This window comes from Hemicordylus capensis, chromosome 1 (assembly GCF_027244095.1).
Source record: "Hemicordylus capensis ecotype Gifberg chromosome 1, rHemCap1.1.pri, whole genome shotgun sequence".
Taxonomy (NCBI): Eukaryota; Metazoa; Chordata; class Lepidosauria; order Squamata; family Cordylidae; genus Hemicordylus; species Hemicordylus capensis.
In genome coordinates, this window is record NC_069657.1 from 393,768,372 (window position 1) to 393,790,454 (window position 22,083).

A 22,083-nucleotide genomic window follows, 5' to 3' on the forward strand; every position below is an offset into this window, starting at 1 on the left:
AGTGCAGGTGGTCGGCGGAGGAACGCCAACACACCATAAACTGGCTAGAACTCAGGGCCATCCACCTAGCCCTATGGAAATTTGTCACCTCTCTTATACATCGCCACGTACTTATCCACATGGACAACACCACAGCGAAGGCTCACGTAAATTGTCACGGGGGTACCAGGTCCGAGCCCCTCCAGGCGGAGACAGCACTACGGTTCCTCTGGGCAGAATGCTGTGTGGACCCTTTGATGGCTCACCACATCTAGGGTGACCTGAATACAATAGCAGACTGGTTAAGCCACTTGGACTTCCTACCAGTGGTGGACCTGTTTGTGACCCCTTTACGCATTTCTCCCACCCCCCTCCTGGCAAGGGTCCTGCGCAGAGTCAAGCTCCTTCAATCCCAGCTCATCCTGGTGGCCCCGTACTGGCCATGGAGGCCATGGTTCTCAGAGATCTACAGCCTCAACTCCCACCTGCTGCCCCCCATCACGCCAGATCTCCTGCAACAAGCCCCATTCTCTCATCCCAATCCAGGCTGGTTCCATTCTCTCATCCCGATCCAGGCTGGCGATCACTCTGAAACGCCAAACCTTCTACCTCGTGGGTCTCATTGCAGGTATCTCTAAGAGAGCTGGCCATCGCCACCCACACCTCAGACGTTTCCTGCAGGGTGCTACTCTCCTGTCCCTGCCGGTGGCCCACCATTTCCCCACCTGAAAGCTGCATACCATTCTTCAGCCGCCCCCCCCCCCCCGCTTTGAGCCATTGTCTTCTATTCCCCTGCGGATACTATCACTCAAACTTGCGTTCCTAGTGGCCATCACCTCTGCGCAGCAGGGTGTCTGAGCTCAGGGCTCTGTCTGTACACAAAAACCTCGGTATCTTCTCAGAAGACTCGGTTAAGCTAATCCTCCAGACCCTTTTCCGTCCCAAAGTAGCATTCCCCTTTTTCACATGTCCCAGGACGTCATGCTACCTTCCTTTTGCCTGCACCCAGTTCCCCTGGCGGAAGAGGCGTGGCATGAGCTCGATGTCCGCAGATGTCTCAAAATCTACATAAGGCGGACCAAGCACATTAGAACCTCTGAGTTCCTCTTTGTTTCCTTTCTCCATGGGTCAGCCCCTTTCTCCATGCATTGGAGAAATGCTCCATTTTAACCTTTGTAGAAAAGCTATAGAACTGATCTTTGCTATTTTTCAAGTGAGGACTACATTGGCCCCTTTCTCCATGGGTTGGCCCCTTTGTTTCCTTTTTTCATGGGTCGGCCAGTGACACCCACCACCATGGCTAGGTGGCTTGCTTGTATATCTCTGGCATATGGATCACAAGGCCTCAGGGCTACGACTATGGTTCTCGCCCATTCCTCGAGGTCAGCGGGCACGTCAGCGGCTTTTTCCACTACCACTCCCGTCCAGGACATCTGCCAAGCGGCGACCTGGTGGGCTCCCTCTACCATTGCCAGACACAGTAAACTCGATATGTTTGCATCTGCACAGGCAGTTTTCAGGAGGAGAGTCCTCCAGCAGGTGCTCCCTGCACGGTAGTAGCTGGTACCCTCCCTCTTGGGACCCAGAGCTTTGGTATGTCCCATCGGTGAGATGACCTTGGACCCAGAGCAGCAGAGAACGGAGCATTGATTACTCACCGTGAAGGCTCCTTCTTGCTGCGGGGTCCAAGGGCATCTCGGCCCACCCTTTGTGCCAGCTCCTACCGTCCAGAAATCCGTTAGTGTAAATTTTCTGCCAAGTATTACCGTAATGTTGGCCTAGTTAGTTTTTGGCCGTGTGTTGTTTGACTTGTTTTTTGCACATAGTTTACGAGGGGCTTGCTTCGCATCGTTGTACCTGTCGCTTCTGGTACTAAAAGAACTGGGGAGGGGCTTCCTCCTCCCGAACTTAAACTCTAGCTAATTTGCATAGTTCTGCCTTGGAGTCATGTGGGTGAAGATAACCCATTTGTGAGGCTTCCTTGGACCCCGCAGCAAGAAGGAGCCTTCACGGTGAGTAACCAGTGCTCCGTTCTTCTAGGATATCTTTACAGTTGTTATACACTTAAACTGTGGTCCTGAGCAGTTCTTCGACGTGGTCTCTGTCTTCTACACAAATGGGCTATGTGCCTGCACAGAGACCTAGTCGGAACCTAACAAGCTCAATTCTCCTGCTTTGGGCAGTAATCCCGCCTCCAGCTGCTATATGCGGCTGCACCATTCCTCATCACCTCAGTCTTTCTTCGCGCTTCAGTGAACATTGTGGAGTCTGCAGCTCGGCAACGTGTAGGATCAAGATATCCCCTTGTTTTTTCTCCCTGCTTCTTTAGTTTCTTATTTTTTTCTTTCTTTGTTTCTTTAATTCTTTCATGTAGTAGCATTTTTTCTTTGGTGTTTTGTTTCTTGCAGGTTTTTCCCTTCATTAGAGCTCCGATTCCGACTGGGATGGAGCATGGTGGCCGGCCTTCGGCGTTTATGCAGGCACAATGAACCTTTAAAAAAGTATCTGCTGCGGATGTAAGAGCCCTTCCCCCGATACTCATATCGAGTGTCTCTAGTGCTTGGGGGAATCTCACATTGTCGAGACCTGTCTTCACTGCCAGAAGTTCACGAAGCAGGCTCGCAAAAACAGGGCTTCTCAACTGCACGCAGCCCTGTGGGATCTGGCTTTCCTTTCCTCAGAAGCCCTATCGTTGAAGCGGTCCCTAAAAATGTCTTCATCGAACAATCAGAGTATGTGGTATCCGCTCCTGTAGAGGCTGAAAACCCAACCCCCATACCGGTCTTCGCATCCTCTACTCCTCAGCCTTCGACAGCTTTGAGCGAGCCAGTGACCTTGGAGGTTCTCCCTCAGCAACAGGCGCCTGTAGTACCAAAGTCCTCCCCGAATACCTCAGAGTCTATACCGAAGATAAAAAGGAAGAAGCTGCATCATCATTTGCCAGTGGGTCAACACCTCCCTCCTATACCCAAGAAGAAGAAATCAGAGGAAGTTCCTACGTCAGAGGCCCCTGTGGCCAAAAAGACTAAAGTAGTCTCAGATAATCCAGCGCAGATATCGTCAGTGTCGACAAGACCTACCTCCCCTGTGGCTGAGGAGTCGGTGGACTTAACTCACAATCGGGTTAGGTTGAGTAGAGAAGTCGGGGATTTAACTCACAATGGGGTTAGGTTGAGTAGAGTAGTTCGGTGGCGATGGATGAACCAAGGTGTGCTTCATCGTAGGAGAAAGCTTATTCTCCAACCAAGCCATCGGAAGACCCATCGTGGTTGCCTAGATGCAAGTCGCCCTCTCAAAGGCAGCGAGAGGGTATCCCTCTTAGGGACTGTGGAACCCGTTGGGACTCGGAAGAATGCTCCTTGACTTACAGACGGGATCAATCCTGGGACCATCATAATCAATCATATCAAGATCAATACCAGACGCCGGAATATTGCTTGCCCTTGGTGGACACTGAGTCTTCTTACGGCTCGTGGAACCGGGATTCTGGGTTGTGCAATCAGTACCAAGTGGCCTTTCAGTCTGACTCAGTTATGGGTCCTGTTACTCGGAAGGTCCCATGTATGGGAAACCAGTAACAATGAGGGGTTGGCGTGAACCCCACTCATACTTGGCAGGGAGGCCGCATTCCTGCGTACAGCAATGCTTCCTAAGGGATTGTAACAAGCATTGCAAACTGCCCCCTTCAGTTCCAGTGCTGTATCAGGCTACCGTGCCTGTCCAAAATTTGCAGGCAGAACATTCCACTTCGATACTGGACAACCCAGGTAGCAAACCAGGCTCCCCTTCGGGTTCAATGCCCATGACACAAGACCCTCTGGCTCCCCCAGAGCCCGAATATGAAAGTGATGCTAGCTCCCAGTGCTCTGAAATCGTTTCCCTGGGCTCGTCCCCGCTCGACATATAGTCGAGCATACAGACTCGAAGCCTGTCTCCCCGTCAGAGGACCTCAAACTGTACTCCGCTTATGTGGCCTTAATGGCATTGGCAACCAGCAAAAGGGAGAACTGGACCCTTTGTTTAGCCTTATCAACTCAGAGGCCAAGGTACCGGCTGCTCTGCCCCTGAATTCAGCATTGCTGGAGGTCATGTGTGCTCACTGGAAAAAGCCAACAACAGTCATTTAGAGAACTTTTACAGGGTGCAACTGTAGGATGATACGGCCTTTTTGAAAAATCATCCCACCTCGAATTCGTTCACCATGGAGGCTTCCTTGCAAAGGACCAGAGGTCACAGCCATTCTGCACTGAGTGACAAAGAAGGCAGAAATTTTGATTCCTTCAGGAGGAAGCTTTATTCGGCCTTGGTCCACCACTTGAGGGTGGCCAATTATCAGGCTTATAACACCTGATATAACCACTTTTTGTGGGAGAAGGTGGGTCCTTTCTTGGATCTCTTCCCACAAAACAAGAGGGATCCAGCAAAAGTGTTTTTCCGAGAGGCCATTCAGCTGGCAAAATAGGAACTTTATTTGGCCCAACATTTGGTGGATTGTGCGGCCAAGGTGTTGGCCACATCTGTGGTGCTCAGATGACATGCTTGGCTGCGCTCATCTGGACTTAACTATGAGGCCCGTGCTAGGGTCGAGGACCTGCCCTTTGGGGGCTCTAGTCTCTTTTAAGAACAGAACGATGACACGCTCCAGAAAGTTCAGAAGTTGAGGAGCACAGCACATTCTATGTCATATGCTTCACTAATTACCAAACTGCAGAAAACTGCCAGATGGTCGCCTTACCAGACACAGAGGGCCTCTTCCCAGGAACAGTCCTTCCGTGGCAACAATCAGAAACAGCGCCCGAATATCTCCCAGAAGAAGCAATGACCCGGGGTGCTTCAGGACTTGTCTGGCCCCATTCTCAGCGAGCAGGGACAAAGTGACTATGGACCAGTGGGTTCTCACAATTATATGTATGGGTTGTGCCCTGGAGTTTTGCGGGACATGGCCAGTGTCTGGGATTGTGGTGACCCCTTGCACCCCAGAGTTGGATCAAAAGGTCGCTGCTCTCCTGGAAAAGGATGCGATCAAGCCAATCGCCAACCCCGACAGCCCCAGGTTCTATTCCTGGTACATTCTTGTGCCAAAGCCAGACAGTGGTCTGTGCCATATATTAGACCTCAGGGCCCTGAACTAGCATTTGGTCTACAAGAGGTTCCAAATGCTGTTGGTACCGACCATTATGACCATCCTGGGAAAGAACATATGGATGGTTCCCCTGGATTTAAAAGATGCATACTATCACGTTTCAATACGCCCTCAGCATCGACACTTCCTGAGGTTTTAGATCAGGAGGATCTCTTATCAATTCAAGGCCTTGCCATTCGGCCTCATGGCCGCACCAAGAATCTTTACAAAATGTCTGACCCGGGTGGTGGCGTTTCTGCAGGAGCAAGGTTTGCAGGTGCTGCTGTATTTAGACGATTGGCTCATCTTGGTGAGCACCAGGCAGGCGGCCCTGGACGCCCTCGAGATCATGATAGATACCCTGCAGGAGCTGGGTTTCCAAGTAAACTTCAAAAATTCTCAGTTGGAATCCAGCTGTCGAATTCAGTTCATTGGACCGATATTTGACATGACCTTGGGAAAGGTCTTCCTTCCAATGGGCCGCATAGTTAGTCTGCAGAGATTGGTGGCTGCTTTCCTAGCCAGTGGCCCACATATGCACTCTATACAGCGCCTGCTGGGTCGCATGGCAGCGAGTACGTACGTGCTATCTCAAGCACATCTTCGAATGCACATCATTCAGAGGTTATTTTTAGACATGCTCGATCCTCTTCAGGATCCGGGCCATCTAGAACACACACACCCTTGATTAGTATGGGCTGTGGCGGAGTGGTGGACAGAGTTTTGGCACTTGAGTGTCACTACTTCTTTTCAGGCCCCTCAAGCCCAATGTGTGGTCACGATGGACGCATCAGAGCTCAGTTGGGGGGCACACCTGGAAGGGCTTCGTCTGAGTGGACACTGGTCTCCCAAAAAGAGGACTTGACACATCAGTTATCTGGTGCTGTTGGCCATTTTCAACACTCTCAAAGGCTTCCTGCCCCTGGTTGTGGGTCATTCAGTGATAATACAAACAGACAATACAACGGCAAAAGCCTATGTCAATTGACCGGGCAGCACATCCTCGAGGAGCCTTCTGTTTCTGTCTCTGGACCTTTGGCATTGGTGCGTGTATACAGTATCGTCTCAGGCAGTTCATATACAGGGTGCGCTGAATGTCCAAGCAGACACTCTGAGCATATTGATGGTGGTCTCCCATGAGTGGGCTTTACACAAAGGTGTTCTCAGGACATATTTATAAACTGGTGAATCCCAACGCTAGACCTACTTGCTTCCCTGAACAATGTGCCCTCTATTGCTCCAGGGGAGGGGAGGGTGAGGACTCTCTGGGCAATGCCTTCGACCTATCCTGGACGGGCACCCTTCTGTATGTGTTTCCCCCATTTCCCCTCAGTCCGAGGGTCCTGCACAAACTGAGGGTGGATCGGGCCAGGGCAATCCTGATAGCCCCGAGGTGGTCCAGGAGGCCTTGGTTTCCGGTCCTGAGGCTCTTGGCAGTGGATTGGAAATGCCTGACTGCCCTGCCGGACCTGCTATCGCAGAAGGGACGGATGCTTCACCCAGATGTTCTGTCTCTGCATCTGATGGCATGGAAGGTCCTGCCTACTTCCCATTGAGACTTAGGGAAGTTCTGATTTGCTGCCAGAAAGCAGTCCACACGGAAATCCTATGATCACAAGTGGACTCATTTCCGTTCCTTCGCTGAACTGCATAATTTTGATACGTTTAATCCATCCGTTCAAGATATATGTAATTATCTGTTGTCTCTTAAGGAATCTGGTTTAAAGCTTTCATCCCTTAAGGTGTATTTGGCTGCCATTGTGGCTCGTTCCCCCCGCTTACCAGGCTTTATGATTTAAAGATCCAGTGGTAAAATGTTTTCTGAAAGGTTTGACTCATATGTTCCCAGACAATCTTGTCGTGTTGCCAACCTGGGACCTGTCAGTGGTATTGGCTGGCCTGCTATGGCCGCCATTTGAGCCCTTGGCTTCAATTGATCCCCATCTTCTGACTTGGAAGCTCGCCTTTTTGGTGGCTGTGACTTCCGCCAGGAGGGTCAGTGACTTGAGGGCCCTGAGGGTTGATCAACCGTACCTTCAGTTCCATAAGGACAAGGTCATACTCAGGCCGGATGTCCAGTTCCTGCCCAAAGTGGTGTCCATGTTTCACTGTTCGTCCCCGCTCACTTTGCCCGTGTTTTTTCCAAATCCTTCATTCGATGCAGAAAGACGGTTACACTGTTTGGATGTTCGAAGGGCGTCGTCCTTCTACGTTCAGAGGTCTGCTGACTGGAGGAAATCTCCTTCCTTATTTGTTCAGTATGATGGGCCGCGTAAAGGTCTACAAGTTTCAGTCCAGTCCATGTCTAGATGGATAGTCTCCACTATTGAACTTTGTTATCATTTGGCCCATAAGCAGTTGCCTGCTATGGTTAAGGCACACTCTGTTAGGTCCGTGGCAGCCTCTGTGGCCTTTGATCGGGCGGTCCTGCTGGACGTTATATGTCAGGCAGCTACTTGGGCTTCACCCCATTCATTTATTTGTCATTATGCAATTGATACCAGGACACGGAATGATGCTGTGTTTGGCAGAGTGTCCTGCAATCAGTTTTAAGTTGATGTAGTTGTTTCTGAAATAAAAATTTCTGGCGGATTACATGTTGCTTCTGTTCTTCCCTCCTCCTTGGGTGCTAGCTTGTTATGCACCCATTTGTGTAGAAGACAGAGACCACGTCGAAGAACAACAGGTTACTCACCTGTAACTTTGGTTCTTCTAGTGGTCATCTGTACTTCTACACGCCCTCCCATCCTTGCCGCAGGGTTCACTGAAGCTCAACTCTGTGACTTAGGGGATGAAGAGTGGCGCAGCTGCATATAGCGGCTGGGGGCGGGGTTCCCACCCAAAGCAGGAGAATTGAGCTTGTTAGATTCCGACGAGGTCTCTGCACAGGCCCATAGAAGAAGTACAGATGACCACTAGAAGAACCAAAGTTACAGGTGAGTAACGTCTTGTTATCCCTGAAAATTTAACCCATTTTCATGATCCAGACATTATGTTTTATTCCTTTTTCATATCTAGTTTAAAGCTTCTTTTTCATCAAAGCCTTTCAGTATGCCAGACAACTAACTTTGTTTTACTTCCCTAACTTTATAAGTGTTGTATTTTTCAAATCATAAGGGATCATGTTATAAGATGGGTGCAGTGATTGTGTTCCTACAACAATTTATATTCTTCCTCTTTAGTTAATTCAAGTAATAATCTATGTAAATCATTATTTAATTCATTGGAAGCCCTCCATTAGCTGTGCTGACTGGGAGTCAACAGAATATCAGCTTGTTGCTTCCTTTAGTAGTTGTTAAAACCCAGTGTACCATGATATCTTGTGGTTCTGCCCCTCCTTTTTGGCTTAGCTGACCTGCATCCAGACTTGACTTCCTTTTGTTTTAATTACCATTTGGGTACTGGGATAGACTTCCAAAGGTTAGGAACCCATTTCTTGAGAGAAGTTGTTCAAGGTTTTGTTTCAAAATATATTACTGACTTGACGCCTGGATTACAAATGTGAGCTGGCCACTTCCCACTCCCGGCATCCCATCCTAAGCATCTGTTGGTACAGAACTGCATGAAGAAGTGTCAGTATGACCCAGACTGTGGGCAGATAAAGCCATCAACGGCCAGCAGCAATTTCGGTCAAGGGAATTGCTGCTGGCCATGTGTGTGTGTACAGCCTGATTCGCACAGATGTTTTTTAATGCAGTTCCATAAACTCAGGGTGGTCTAAATGGATCGGTGGAGGGGACTGCTTTGAAACACCACACTTCAAGTGAACTGTTACTTTAAGTGAATGAGAGATTTTTCTCCCTGAAAAAGGTGATGTGACAAAGCACACTGGGCGTACTGTATTGTATGTACTTGAAGCATAAATACTATATTTTTGTACTTGAAGCATAGTTTTGATCTATCGTCCCCATTTGCAGCGGGGTGGGAATAGCTGCCAGCTTGCATTTGTGAACCAGTTCTGAAATAGATTCTGTTTATAAATTCATACTCAGTCTCTACTCATTTTAATGTTGAAAGATTATCAATGCTAACTAAAGCTTAGTTGATCCTTACGACCATATCTCAGATTAATTTTTACACATTTGTGTGCTTTTTGAAACCAGGTTCATTACACAGTTATTTTCCATTTTCTATATGTATCAGCACTGCTAAATGTGTTTCTGGAGGGAAATGCATTACATGAATTTTTGAATATTTAACTTTGCAGCGTCAACTCGCAGGTTTACTGTTTGACCTTGGATGTAGCAGTTCAGCTCTGCAGATCTTTGAGAAGCTTGGAATGTGGGAAGATGTCGTCATCTGTTATGAAAGAGCAGGACAACATGGGAAGGTAGAGTATTTCTAGCTGTGTTTACTTTTGTTATACCTAGGGTGCCCCCAGGATTTTGTATTTTGTATGTAAGTGACAACACAGTTTATTGATTTTATTTATTTATCAAATTTGTACACCACCCCTTTCTGGATGAAATTGATTATTTGGATCCATTTCAATTGATTTCCATTTTGGTTATAGAACTGTAACTGCTTTGGTCAGTGCCTGATTGATGACTCACGACAAGAACTAGATAGGATAGCATGTCCTTGTTGATTTTGCTGGACTTCTCAGTAGCTTTCAATGAATTGTTCAATTTTGTATTTTAGATTGGGAATTTGATCTTTTATACCTTTTGAAACTATAACTCCTTGCAGGTAGAATCTAGCACATATAAAGCAAGCTGGCCAGAACATTTCTGATGTGCTGGTTTTTACTCACAAATAGCTTATTATGTGGAAGAGCAGTCAAAATGGTACTCCCATTTGTAGGTATGTTTCTTCTCGTTCTGTTTCGTGTGAAGACAAGGCTTCAGCTTATAGAAAAAACAAAAGGAATATGGTGGAAGAAAAGAACAAAACACAAAAGGATGGAGGGCTAATTGGAAATTGCTGAGTGTGTCAGCATAATGTTTAGAAGCCAGTTGTTGGAATAATTCAATGGGTGGTTTCTGGATTTAATACTAGATGTCTACAACAATTATAAGCCACCTAATGGCACCATGGGGAAATGACCTTACTATCAAGTCAGAGGTTGCCAGTTCGAATCCCCGCTGGTATGTTTCCCAGACTATGGGAAACACTTATATCGGGCAGCAGCAATATAGGAAGTTGCTGAAAGGCATCATCTCATACTGCACGGGAGATGGCAATGGTAAACCTCTCCTGTATTCTACCAAAGACAACCACAGAGCTCTGTGGTCGCCTGGATTCAACACCAACTCGACAGCACACTTTACCTTTACAACAATTATATCTGTTGTATTCAGACACTCAGTTCTCACATGTATTCCACCTGACAGCTAATGTAGTGGCAGTTCTTGATTTCTAGTGTTGGAGAACAATTCTTTGGGCAATTAGAGAACCTCTTCTTCATCTTTCTGATTACAGCCAACTGTCAGAGTTATATCCTAGAATTAAATGGAGATATGTAATCTGTCACCAAAATGAAATTATTTTACTGCAGTGCCAGTACATGTGAACCAGATATGCAGGTAATCTCTCATAACTCCAGTATCCAATAGAATTAGCTTTGCCACATTTTAAAAAGTCAAATCAAATCTTTATTGTTACGGTCATTCAATCAGCAAACATTTTAAAAAGTGTGCAGTGCAGAAGCAGATTTTCAACAATATTTTTGTTGTTGTGCTAGACCCAGATATTCGGATTTGACAGCTTTGATTGCTACAGTCCGTTGCCATTTTTAAACAAACCTGATTCTTAGTTCCATATGAGGCACAGAGATTCAAAGATCTATTTTTGAACTGTTTCACATTTAATTACATAACACAGTGGGATGTAGAAGTCAGCCTAGGGATTGGGCAATACCTAAAACCAACAGCATGTATGAGGCACTATAAATTGCTGATCCAGCTTTGGCTTCTAGACAGTGCTTTGGTTGGAAGAGTTGCCAAGACTGGTATATATGTCAGTTGTTCTTGCAGGTATTTAGCTTGGGCACTGAACCAAGGCATCACCAACAGCAGAAGAAGTAGTCTTTAAAACATACATCCTGAAAATATTGAAAAATGTGGTCTGTTAGCTTCTTAAAAGCACAAACCCTACCATATTCCCTAAGCTGCTTGTTCCGGCCAGCTACTCTTTATACTGTGCTGAGTGGCACATTAACAGACTCTCCAAGTCATGAATCCAGTGGTTGCCCAAATCCACAAACTCAGTATCTAGAGTTATAAGTCTTTGGATGGAACAAAAAGTGTAGGGAATAGAAGCATAAAGAATTCAATTGATATGACCTTATGGATTTTAATCCATTTCACTCTCTTTTTAATAGATCCTACTACTTCAAATGTTCTTTGTCCATACGTTTTGGCCCAGAATTAGGAATCCTGCTCTTGGATCTGTAAAACATCACAAAAAGTATTTCTTAATTAGAATTCCCCCCCAAAATTCATGAGCTGCAGCCTGTTAGACAGGATGTTCTGGGAAAACTATCCAGTGTCTACACTTAATTGCCATCTGTATCCACATATTTGCTTATCCAACAGCTGGATATGTAGACTGACTTGTATGTGTTTTCATTTTTCAGACACTGGTGGGTTTCTTGTTGGTTCTGAGTGTCCATGTCTGAACAGTCATGTCCAGCATGCTGCTTCCAGACTTCCAGTTCCTAATGCTTCAGAGAAGCAGAGGGGTGGAAGAAATGGTTGTTTTCCCAACTATATACCAAACTTGCCTGAATTACCTTTAAGCCTTTGTTTGTAACGTGCTATATCATTATCAGTAGAAACCTACAGCATTAGCTTCTACTTTTTCATTTTTCATGTTTGCCTTATCTTCTGTTCAGAGAAAGTGTATATTTAATTGCATATCTGCAGAGACATCACTTGTACACTAGGGACTATAGTTTTTGGGTGGAAATCTAACTTCACAACATAAAGAACATGGAACTTTTTTGTATGGCCTTGCATATGTTGTGTATTTATGCTAAGTAAATATCTAAATCTGGTAAAAATAAACTGACAGTTATGTATCTTGTTGCTGTCATCTCACTCATACCCAAGGAATTTGATGCCAAGATGAGAATCCTCTCAAGAAAAAAAGCTGAGACCAGTATTTTCCATTTTCTATAAATTCATTACTACTTTGGAATAATTCACTGCCTATTGTCAAGAGATAGGAAAGTGGTATTTGGAATTGATAAGGAAAGTATCTGGATTTAAAGTTTCATAGTTGATGTTTGAGCACTATTTTGAAAATGTACTTAGCTAATTCTGTGATAAGGCCTTGGAATACTAAAAATTGACTTTTATGTTTTATGTGAAACACAGAAGGGAACATTTCTTTATCTGTAAGCTGAAAGGCAATTTATTTTATGCTATGTCTGAAGGAGCTTTTTGGAATGAAAAGCTTCTGTTTTAGCTCATCTTTGTTGTTTTTTAAAAAGTTATCTGCTGCTGTTGAAGAAATGTGTGATTCTTCTGCAAAATAATTTTCAGTGGTCAGAGCACTGTTGTGAAAAGCTTCAGGCACCTGGCAGGCAACCCATTTGGGAGCCTGTACAACAGTGTTGGGATCTAAATGGCTAAAACAAAGGGGAATATTAGGAAATGTTGGCTATAATGTGTGTTCTTTGCTTGGAATGTTTGGGTGACCAATAGATTACAACAAAGTTAATAAGGCAGTCATAGCAGAGATAATGCATTTATCACTAGTACTTGTATAGCCCCCCTTATAGTAGATATTGAAGGAAACTTGCCAGAAGTTTCTGGAAAGGAGTTGCAGTATAAACTATATTTTCTGCTTATAGATATATATGTAAAGGGTTTTCAAAATAGTATACCTACTAGAGTGCTATAATATCGATGTCTGGTAATGTGATGATTATTGGTTTAGTTATAACATTTAAGCCATGATTAACCAAGAACTTTAGGCGTACATTCCCTATCCCTGTGCATCCAAACACAGCAAATCATGGATTGTTCTAACCACAGTTTGTGACTAAGCCAGGATATCAGATCAGGATATGTTTTTGTGGTTAGAACAAACAGCTATTTGCAACAACAAATCATCGTTTGTTTTAACCAGCAATGGAAGCAATAAATTTCTTCCTCTCCTTCATGAAGGGCTGCTCCCCTACCCCTTTCTGTTTTTAATCATGCACACGAAGTATGCACGCCCCCTGCATTTGAAGTCAAATGCAGGGACGTAGCCGCTACTGGGGAAGGGCCAGTCAGCCCCTGCAGAGTTTCCCCTGTCAGCGGTTTGTTGGGAAACCGCTTGTTTGTTTGCTGCCTCCAGTCAGCACGGAGGCAGGGAAAGGAGCTCCTAGTCAGCCATTCAACGAGCCGTGATGGAGGGGAGACTGCAGAGATGGCCTGGCCCCATCCCTAGTAATGGTGACACCCCAAGCATCTGATATCAGATGCAGGGGGCGTGGCTACTGCTCAGGAGAGATTCCATTCAGACCCTTTCTCATTCTCCCCCGTCAGCATATCACTGAAACACTGCCTGGCTGGGCTTTTCCCCCGAGCCTAGCCAGTGTCTAATGAAAAGCTGGCTGGGGAAGAGAGGAGCGTACTTCATGCTCTCAGCTGATGAGCACTTTGTTTGCTGGCTGGCTGCGGAACGGGGCAAGGGGGTGCTCTAGCCAAGGAGGTGCCTTGCCCCCCCCCCGACCCTGGCAACCAAAGGACTGTTGTCCCCCCTTGCTTCATTGTCCCTATGCCCTTGGTAGGTCATTCTTCAGAGGGCTAGTTATTCAAATAGCATCCATGTGCTCATCTGAATTTTTCAAAGGAATTTCCTCTTAGCAGCTGGATCTTCTTCCCAGAGATTTTCAAGAACTCTGCTTTGATTCCTCCCAAGTTTTAAAAGTGCTTTAGGGATTTGACATGACAGTTCTTTAAAGAGAAACAGAGTGGGAAGGAGAAGAGTGGGAAATGGTACCACACGTGCTCTGGTAGCAATTTCCATTTGCTGATGTGCCAAATTCCCAAACTGCAGATTCAGGAGAATTTGGTGGGGGCGGGGGGAGGAGGTGAGGGCAGATCCTGTGATGAGGGGAAACTGAATAATGTCAGTACACATGGTATACCTTCAGAGTGTGTGTCTGTGCTAGATTCCCATACTGTAAATAAGGAGACATCCAAGTCATTGAATCTGAATGAAATAAGAGGAGACTTGATGGGGAAGCAGAATCCCAAGCTGATGTATTAGATAACTGTGAGATGTCACATGTGCTTTCTTCTTCTTCTTTTTTGTCTCTTGGTTGTCTGAAAATAAAACAATTTTTGTTGGGTGGGGGGAAACACTTAATGTTTATCTGTATCTTGTCCATAAGATCTAAATAACATATCAAAAACTGAAACTGAAATATTAATTAATAAATGGGAAGGGGGAGATCCTTTAAACTATGGTGAGAAAATACACTTGCTATCCCACCACATTTTTATTTTTGTGGTCCTTTCCCCTCTCCACCAACACTACCCAGAAAAGAAGCTTTAAATATTTAAGTTGAATATGAATGGAGAATCATAGGGAAAGAAATGCACAATACAGGATGAGGGCATGCACACATGCTCTCCTCTCTTTCTCTCTCCCTCCCCGCCCCCCCGCCCCAATATACAGTTAGGCATGAAAGCTGAAAACAAAGAACATTTGTGACTATCATTTTATTCTGGCTCACAGACAGTGCAAGCTTCAGTGCACGCTATAACACAGCATGCACACAATTGCGCAAGTGCGTGCACACTATGTTACAGCATGCCCGGAAGCTTGCACTGTATGTTAGCCATTAGCTGTGTAGTGCAGGATATACAGAAGGGAGGTAGAGGAGGAGAAAAATAAAATATACACACAGAAAAACTCTCCGAAGTGCCACATCTACTTGATTATACTGTGTTATCTCTAAATTAAAATATCCGTATGACTACTTAGTTATCCTGTTCAGAAAAGGCCACAGGCTAAGAGCCAAAGCCCACAGACACTCGCACTCTAGCACACACCAAAGGTTTGTGGCTTGGCCAGCCACAAATATCTGCAAGGATGGAAAGGGACAAACAAAACCAGTCAGCTATTCAGCAGGTACTAAGTCTCTCAGTCAGCCCTCCCCTGCTATCACAGTCTGACTATTTATGAAGACATGGGGCTCCCTTATACAACATTAGATCATTAGTCCATCTAGCCTGGTACTGACTGCTCTGATGTACAGCAGCTCTCTGTTGTCTTGTTAAAGACAGTCTTGCTGTATGAGATCTGCTCAACTGGAACTTGCAGGGACTGAAACTGGGAACTTTTGGATGAAGAACATGTATCCTTCCACTGAACTATTATCTCGCCTTCATATTGGCAAATAATTCACTACATACTTAGGCCAACCCAGCCTAGAGTATGCAGTACTGGGAACCTGACTGTAAAATATTAAATGGCTGGAATACTGTACTAGGCACTACCACTCAATGATCTGCATTTCAGAGAAACTCATTCAAGGATAAGGTAAAGGAGCAGTTTGCAGTGCACTTTTCACCTCAGAGATGTTTATTCACAAGGTAGACTATCATTCCCAGAGAGGGAGAAAGGGAAAAGAGAATTGTCTAGATTTTTAGATATCTCCCAGAGGCTGCTCTATAGTGCGTGCTAGTTTTGTTCCTTTAGAAAACTATTATACAGTACAACTTAATAATTCTTCCTGACAGGCAGGTTTTGTAACAGTCATGCAATTTTTACCTTTGATTTAATTATCTTTATGTTTCCCTTGTGATACTTCTATGGAGCTCTGTGTTGCAAAATGTGTGTGAGGGTGGGAACATTTGCGGGGTGGGGGGGTGGGGGACGCTTTTGTAGTGACAGTACAATTAGTATAGATTTTAACAGCTACAAATATTGCCATGGATTCAAAGAGCCAAAGGCCTGAGATGATTCCCACTTATTTCTCTTCCCTCTCTAACACTTGCTCAGCAGCACTCTGTACCATATTACATACTATTTTGGCGGGTCACCTGACTTTTGTTGATGCAGCTTTGTTGATGACTCCATGATTTACAGTGGGAGGGGAATGGAAAAACACTGACGAACATGGGGAATACTGCACACATCATTTTCAGTTCAAGCATTTGGTCTATGAAGAAGGTAATACAGTTTTTCTTGGGTAAATCTAGGATGATTCATGCAGAAGAACCTAAGTGGTAATGCACTTCAGGCTGCAGGCGGGGAGTTGCATATTTGTACTTGATGGGGGTGGGATCTCTGTATGGAAACAAATCTTTGTACAGAGGCTTAGCCTAGCCTTCTCCCTGACATGCTGTTCTAATTTATGCAAGGTTCATTGAATCTGAGCTGTAAATATGTATTCAAAGTGGTATTAAAAATGTTGCCAGTTGATTCCACTGGACATGTGAACTAATTGTCTAAGTGGCTTACAGTGAAGGTAGACAGATATCTACAAAGTTAAAAATATTATTGTGTAGTAGATCACATTTAGAATAGAGTGAAACAATAAGAATCATTAAAACAGATTCAACTTTTTAATGTCTCATTAGATATCTGCCCAACTCAGAAAGACTATGCAAGTCTTGGTCAGTCTTCCAAAAATTAACAAACAGGCATGGTAGAGAATAGGAATATGCAGAACGGTTTCGAGTGTTCTAAGCTCAGAACAAAATGCCCTTCAAATAAAAGGCCTATTCCAAACTCGCAATGGACGCCCCGTTGTGACTAGGAACCTAACCACCATTTTGGACTCCAAGATGGCGTTCTTCTGGCCTCTATGCATATGTGGCAGACACTTGTGTGGTCAGCACCACCACACAAATGGCTGCTGTGCGTGTGCAGAAGCCAAAAGAGTGCTATTTTAGAGTCCAAAATGGCGCTCGAAATGTGCCAAGTCGGAATGAGGTCATTCCATTGGAACAACTAGCTTGACCGGTTGTTCCAACGGAGCTATCCAGGATATTTGTGTTCTGTTCCAAGCTCCCAACAGAATGCAAAACCCATCCTGTGCAGTAGGGAATTTGAAAAGCTGTGAGACTGTACCAGAAAAAGTTGTGGCCATTGCTGATACTATCAGAATTCTGTCAGTTTAGGATCCCTTTTGAAGTTGTTTTGTGTTTCCTTGGCCTTTAGCATTATTAATGTTTAATAGGAGAGTTGATCCTATCAGTTCATAGCCGTCAGAAGATGCTGAGAGACATAAGCTTTGAGTTATGACTATGGGGGAAGGGCTATGGCCTAGTCAAGTTCCACATCCTTGGTGCTGCTACAGGAGAGAGAGAGGCTGTAGCTCAGTGGTATTGCATGCTTTGCATGCAGAAGGTCATAGGAACATACACAGGAACATAGGAAGCTGCCATATACTGAGTCAGAACATTGGTCCATCTAGCTCAGTATTGTCTACACAGACTGGCAGCGGCTTCTCCAAGGTTGCAGGCAGAGGCTTCTCTCTCAGCCCTATTTTGGAGAAGTCAGGGAGGGAACTTGAAACCTTCTGTACTTCCCAGAGTGGCTCCATCCCCTAAGGGAAAATCTTATAGTGCTCATACTTCTAATCTCCCCTTCATATGCAACCAGGGTGGACCCTGCTTAGCTAAGGGGACAAGTTGTGCTTGCCACCACAAGACCAGCTCTCCTCGCCACATCTGCATGAACTCAATAGGTGGTTTAGGCAAGGCACTCTCTCATATCCTCAGCTCCCCAGCTGCAATGTGGGGCTAATGATCTGTACTTACCTTATAGGGTTGTTGTAATGATTGTATCAAGATTTATGAAATGCTTTGCAAACTCAAAAGTTGCTATACACTCGTTGTTTGTTTGGGATATTTTCTTGTGAGCTGCTTCAAGCAGCATTGTGCTAGAGGAGAAGGATATAAATACTTTAAACAAGCAAAATTTTGTTGTTGTTGGATCTATTGGATCTATCTGTCTGTCTCCCACTAGGGCTGAGAAATACCTTGATGGGATACTTGAATAGCTGCTGCCATTAGATAACACTAACACATTAGATAATCATCAAGTTCTCCCCATTGTAACCTATACTAGGAGATTTGAAAGAAACTTAGCTTACAGTGGGGAGAATTTGATACTTTTCTCTTTGTCCCATTATGAAACGTATTGTGGAGAGTGACAGTTCGCTTCTGGCCAACAATCTGTTACTTGCAGTTTGTTGTTTGGACTAGAAACAAGTTTGATTGTGTATTGGTAACCTTCAGGTTTCTTTTTCATTTCAAATACTGGATATTTCATATTATATTTCAAGAATTTTTGTTGTATATCTGGGGATATTTTATTAGTTGGGATCAGTATTTTTAAATTGTCATTTGAATAAACTTTAGTGAATGCTAATCATGTAATTCTGTCCTGGTTTTGAGAATTGTGGGTATGGTATAGGGCCAGGTTTTCATTGTTTATAAATAGTGCCATAGACGTGCTGAAGATGACTTCCTTCTGGTTTTTAGAGAGCTGTTCTCTCTTTCCTTTCCATAGGCAGAAGAAATCTTGAGGCGGGAGATTGAGAAGAAAGAAACCCCAGGATTATATTGCTTGCTTGGGGATGTTCTAAAAGACCATTTTTACTATGATAAGGCTTGGGAATTGTCAAAGCACCGCAGTGCCAGGGCTCAGCGCTCCAAGGGTCTTCTCCACCTTCGCAACAGGAACTTCAAAGAATGTACAGAGTGCTTTGAGCTTTCAGTGCAGATTAACCCAATGCAGGTGAGCTATTAGAAATACCTGAAAATTCATTTTATGTACAGACCACTTTACATAAATGTACCCCGCCTTGGCTGCCCATCATACATACATGGAAAAGTCTGCAACACTTGATTTCTTGGCTATTCCAGAGCTCATAATTCACACAAATTGCGGGGGCGGGGGGGCGGGGACAGCAGGCCAACCTCCAACATATGTGAAATCCAGAATATCCCTTCTTGAATTTTGAGTGATGGGTTAATTTGGGATGCCCCACATCTGGGATCCCTCCAGTGGTTGTTGCTGGTGTCTATCTTGTTTCTTTTTGGGAACCTTTTAGATTGGGAGCCCTTTGGGGACAGGGAGCCATTTTATTTATATCTATGTAAACTGCTTTGGGAACCTTTGTTGAAAAGCAGTACAGGAGGACCTTCATATTTGAGGGGGTTTCGTTCAGCGGTACAACAGCAGATACAGAAACCACAAATATTGAGTCATTGCGGCAATGGGGAATTGGGGGTTAGCAGGCCCATCCTTAGGACAGGGCAACCAGGGTGGTAGCCCCGGGCCCCGCATATGGAGAGGCCCCATGGTGCCAGCGAGCATGCTGATGCAGAGGGTGGGCCCCTTCACCCCGAGTCCCACACTCCCCAAGGGATAGCGCTGGTCATTTCCAGCTGCCATTTTGAGTTCACCAGAGATCAGGAGCCATTTTACGCCTCATTTTTTTAAAAACGCAGAAAGAACGTGATTTTTGGCCGATTTTTTCTTTTGGGGGGCATTGCTGCAATGCGGAGACCTGCAGAGCATGGTAAGGCACTTTTTGGCAGTTTTTTGATTTTTTTAGCCAATTCCCCTGCCCTTTGGAACCTAACCCCCCCCCCGACTCCCATTGCCCCAATGCCTCAGTATTCACAGTTCCAGTATCCACTAGCCGGGAACAGAACCCCCACGAATACCGAAGTTTTTCTGTATTGTCGTGATGTGTGAGGGTCAGAGCTGAAAACAAAATTGAATAAATTTTAATAAGTGTCTAGCCCAGAACTAATATTCCTGTCTCCTTTCTACAAAGGTCTTGTGTGTATGTAATAAACGCTTTAACATGCTTAATTATCATGTAGTCTAGGACAGAATGCTTTTGCAAGCTTCCTTTGCAAGTCTCCTCTCTTACCTGGGAGATGTGTTCAAAAAGATGCTTTGGCCTTGAGCATAATTCCACAGTTAAAAGATCACTAGGAATCCTGGTTCAAGTTGGAATTTGACTTGAAGCATTTCTCACCCTACATTCCCTCCCATGTTTGTAACTGGGTTGCAGAGAAATAGTTTGCCATCAGAAACATTGTCTCTGCATTTAGTGCTATGTAGGGCCCCCTATTTTTTTTTTTTTTTTTAATGCAGTTGTGAATGATTTGCCAGATCCCATTCCAACCAGCATAATTGCCTACGGAAGTCATGGTTTCTCTCACTCCACTTTTTCTTTGCAATTATATTTCACTGTTGGGCCCTCTAAAGGCCTCCTCCTGAAAAGAATAAAGATGATTTAAACATACTTCCTGCAATTCTGTGGCAGTACCCTTTCTTCCGGGGGGGGGGGGGAGTGCAATTCTTTCCATAGAATCGTTCCAGTCCTGCCTTTTCTAATTAGATAAGGACAGAAAAAACAAATCATTCCCCTTTTGGGCAAGAAAAAATTCCAAAACCATTTATCTGAACCTTTATACATTTTTATCTGAAATTTGCATTTCATGATTAATTTAGGTATGTCATAGCCTGCTTGAGAGCTTGGCTGCAGCTGGCTCTCTCACCATCCGCTGCCACCAAAATAAGATCTTTAGCTAGTGTGACTGGTTCCACTCGTAGTCACTGAATCCTCTGTTTTTCAAAAACAATATCAAAACTTAATAGTGTGGTAAATAAAATGGACTGGTAAGAGTGAGGTGGGACTAAAATAACAGACACCCCAGTAAAATAATGTAAAAATAAGAACGGGTAATAAAAGGCTTCAAAAAACAGTACAGGAAGAAATGTTGAAAAGTTAAACCACAAGCTTGCTAGCCTTCTCTTTCAAGGCCTAGCAGGTTCTAGTAGGACCTGCTCCCTCACTGCTGCTTTCCCTAGCAGTTTCAGCCCAACCTGACCCTGCTGATGTTCCAGCCTTCCAGCTCACACAACACTCAGCAGCATACATAACGCTTTCCTCACAGCCCTCCTACACCTGGCTGTTTAATCCTCCTTTTTATCCAATTCCAGAAGGATACTTTACCCAATAAGGCAGTTTCTTGCCTCAGGCAGCCAGAATTATGGATGTGCACAGAATCGGTTGGGTCAGTTTGAATCCAAACCGACTTCAGGCTCAGATGAGCTGGGTCTGGTTCACTTTAGCTATAGAGATGTACTTGTAAAAGGGGATCTGGCAAGGATTCTCCTTTACAAGTAAAGGGGGATTCCCTAACATAAGGTGGGGGAAGGAAGTGAAAGTACCTTTTTATTTTAAGCTCACTGCGGCAGCACAGTCTCAGGAGGCGAGGGCTCCAAGCCCCTCACCAGCCTCCTGAATGACAGCCCAGACAGCTGTGGCCCGGTTCAGGCCTCTGTGCACTCACAGAAGTCATTTCCTTGACTTCCATACATGCGCAGAGGCTATTTGCATAATCACAAATCGCATGGTGATGCAAATGGCCTCTGCATGTGCGTGGAAGTCACAAAAATGGCCTCCACACGTGCAGAGAGGCCAAAACTGTGCCACAGCTGGCCCAGGCTGTCATTTGGGAGGCCAGTGGGGGGCTTGGGGGAGCCCCCAGAAACTTGCCATCATGGGCTTCAAATAAAATGTACTTTCACTCCCCACCCACCTTATGTGAGGCAATTCCCCTTTACTTGTAAAAGGGAATCCTTGCCAGATTCCCCTTTACAGGTATACCCAAACTGGTCTGTGAGCTGGTTCTTAGAACCAGGGACCCATCCAGTTCAAACTCGGACTGCCCGAACCGGACCAATTCTTTTCGAACCATAGTTAGAATCAAGCCACCTTACATATCCCTAGCCAGAACCTTTTGTCTCTGCCTGGCGACAACCAATCATAACACTTTGTAATTTTTCTTCCAAAACTCTGCAGCAGACAACTTTTACCTCAGACTTGGCTCTTAAAGTTTTTCACCTCTGCAGAACCTAGAGGGAATAAAGAGCAAACTAAAGAAAAACAAACCACAAAACATAATGGGAAGGAGTCACTCCTTCACAGCCTGCTTCTGATCTATGCAGGAATGCCCGGCTGTGTTGCAAATTGCAATGTACCCTGAAAAACAGGCATA

The 22,083-nt window shown here is 44.9% G+C and overlaps 1 protein-coding gene and 1 long non-coding RNA gene across 4 annotated transcripts in view; one reads left to right on the plus strand and one right to left on the minus strand.

The window, feature by feature from the left end:
- Positions 1–22,083, plus strand: part of TTC27 (tetratricopeptide repeat domain 27) — a 172,485-nt gene that overhangs the window by 118,730 nt on the left and 31,672 nt on the right. For all 3 annotated transcript variants that reach the window (XM_053303790.1, XM_053303794.1, XM_053303802.1), the window contains 2 exons: positions 9,309–9,431; positions 18,569–18,796. In XM_053303790.1, coding sequence (XP_053159765.1) covers positions 9,309–9,431; positions 18,569–18,796 — 351 coding nt within the window. The remainder of the gene's footprint in view (positions 1–9,308; positions 9,432–18,568; positions 18,797–22,083) is intronic.
- On the minus strand, positions 10,684–21,202 carry LOC128348152 (uncharacterized). Its single transcript, XR_008317967.1, has 3 exons — positions 21,036–21,202; positions 14,187–14,364; positions 10,684–11,490 (listed from the first exon to the last, which is right to left on the minus strand). It is a non-coding gene; the product is annotated as an uncharacterized LOC128348152 (long non-coding RNA).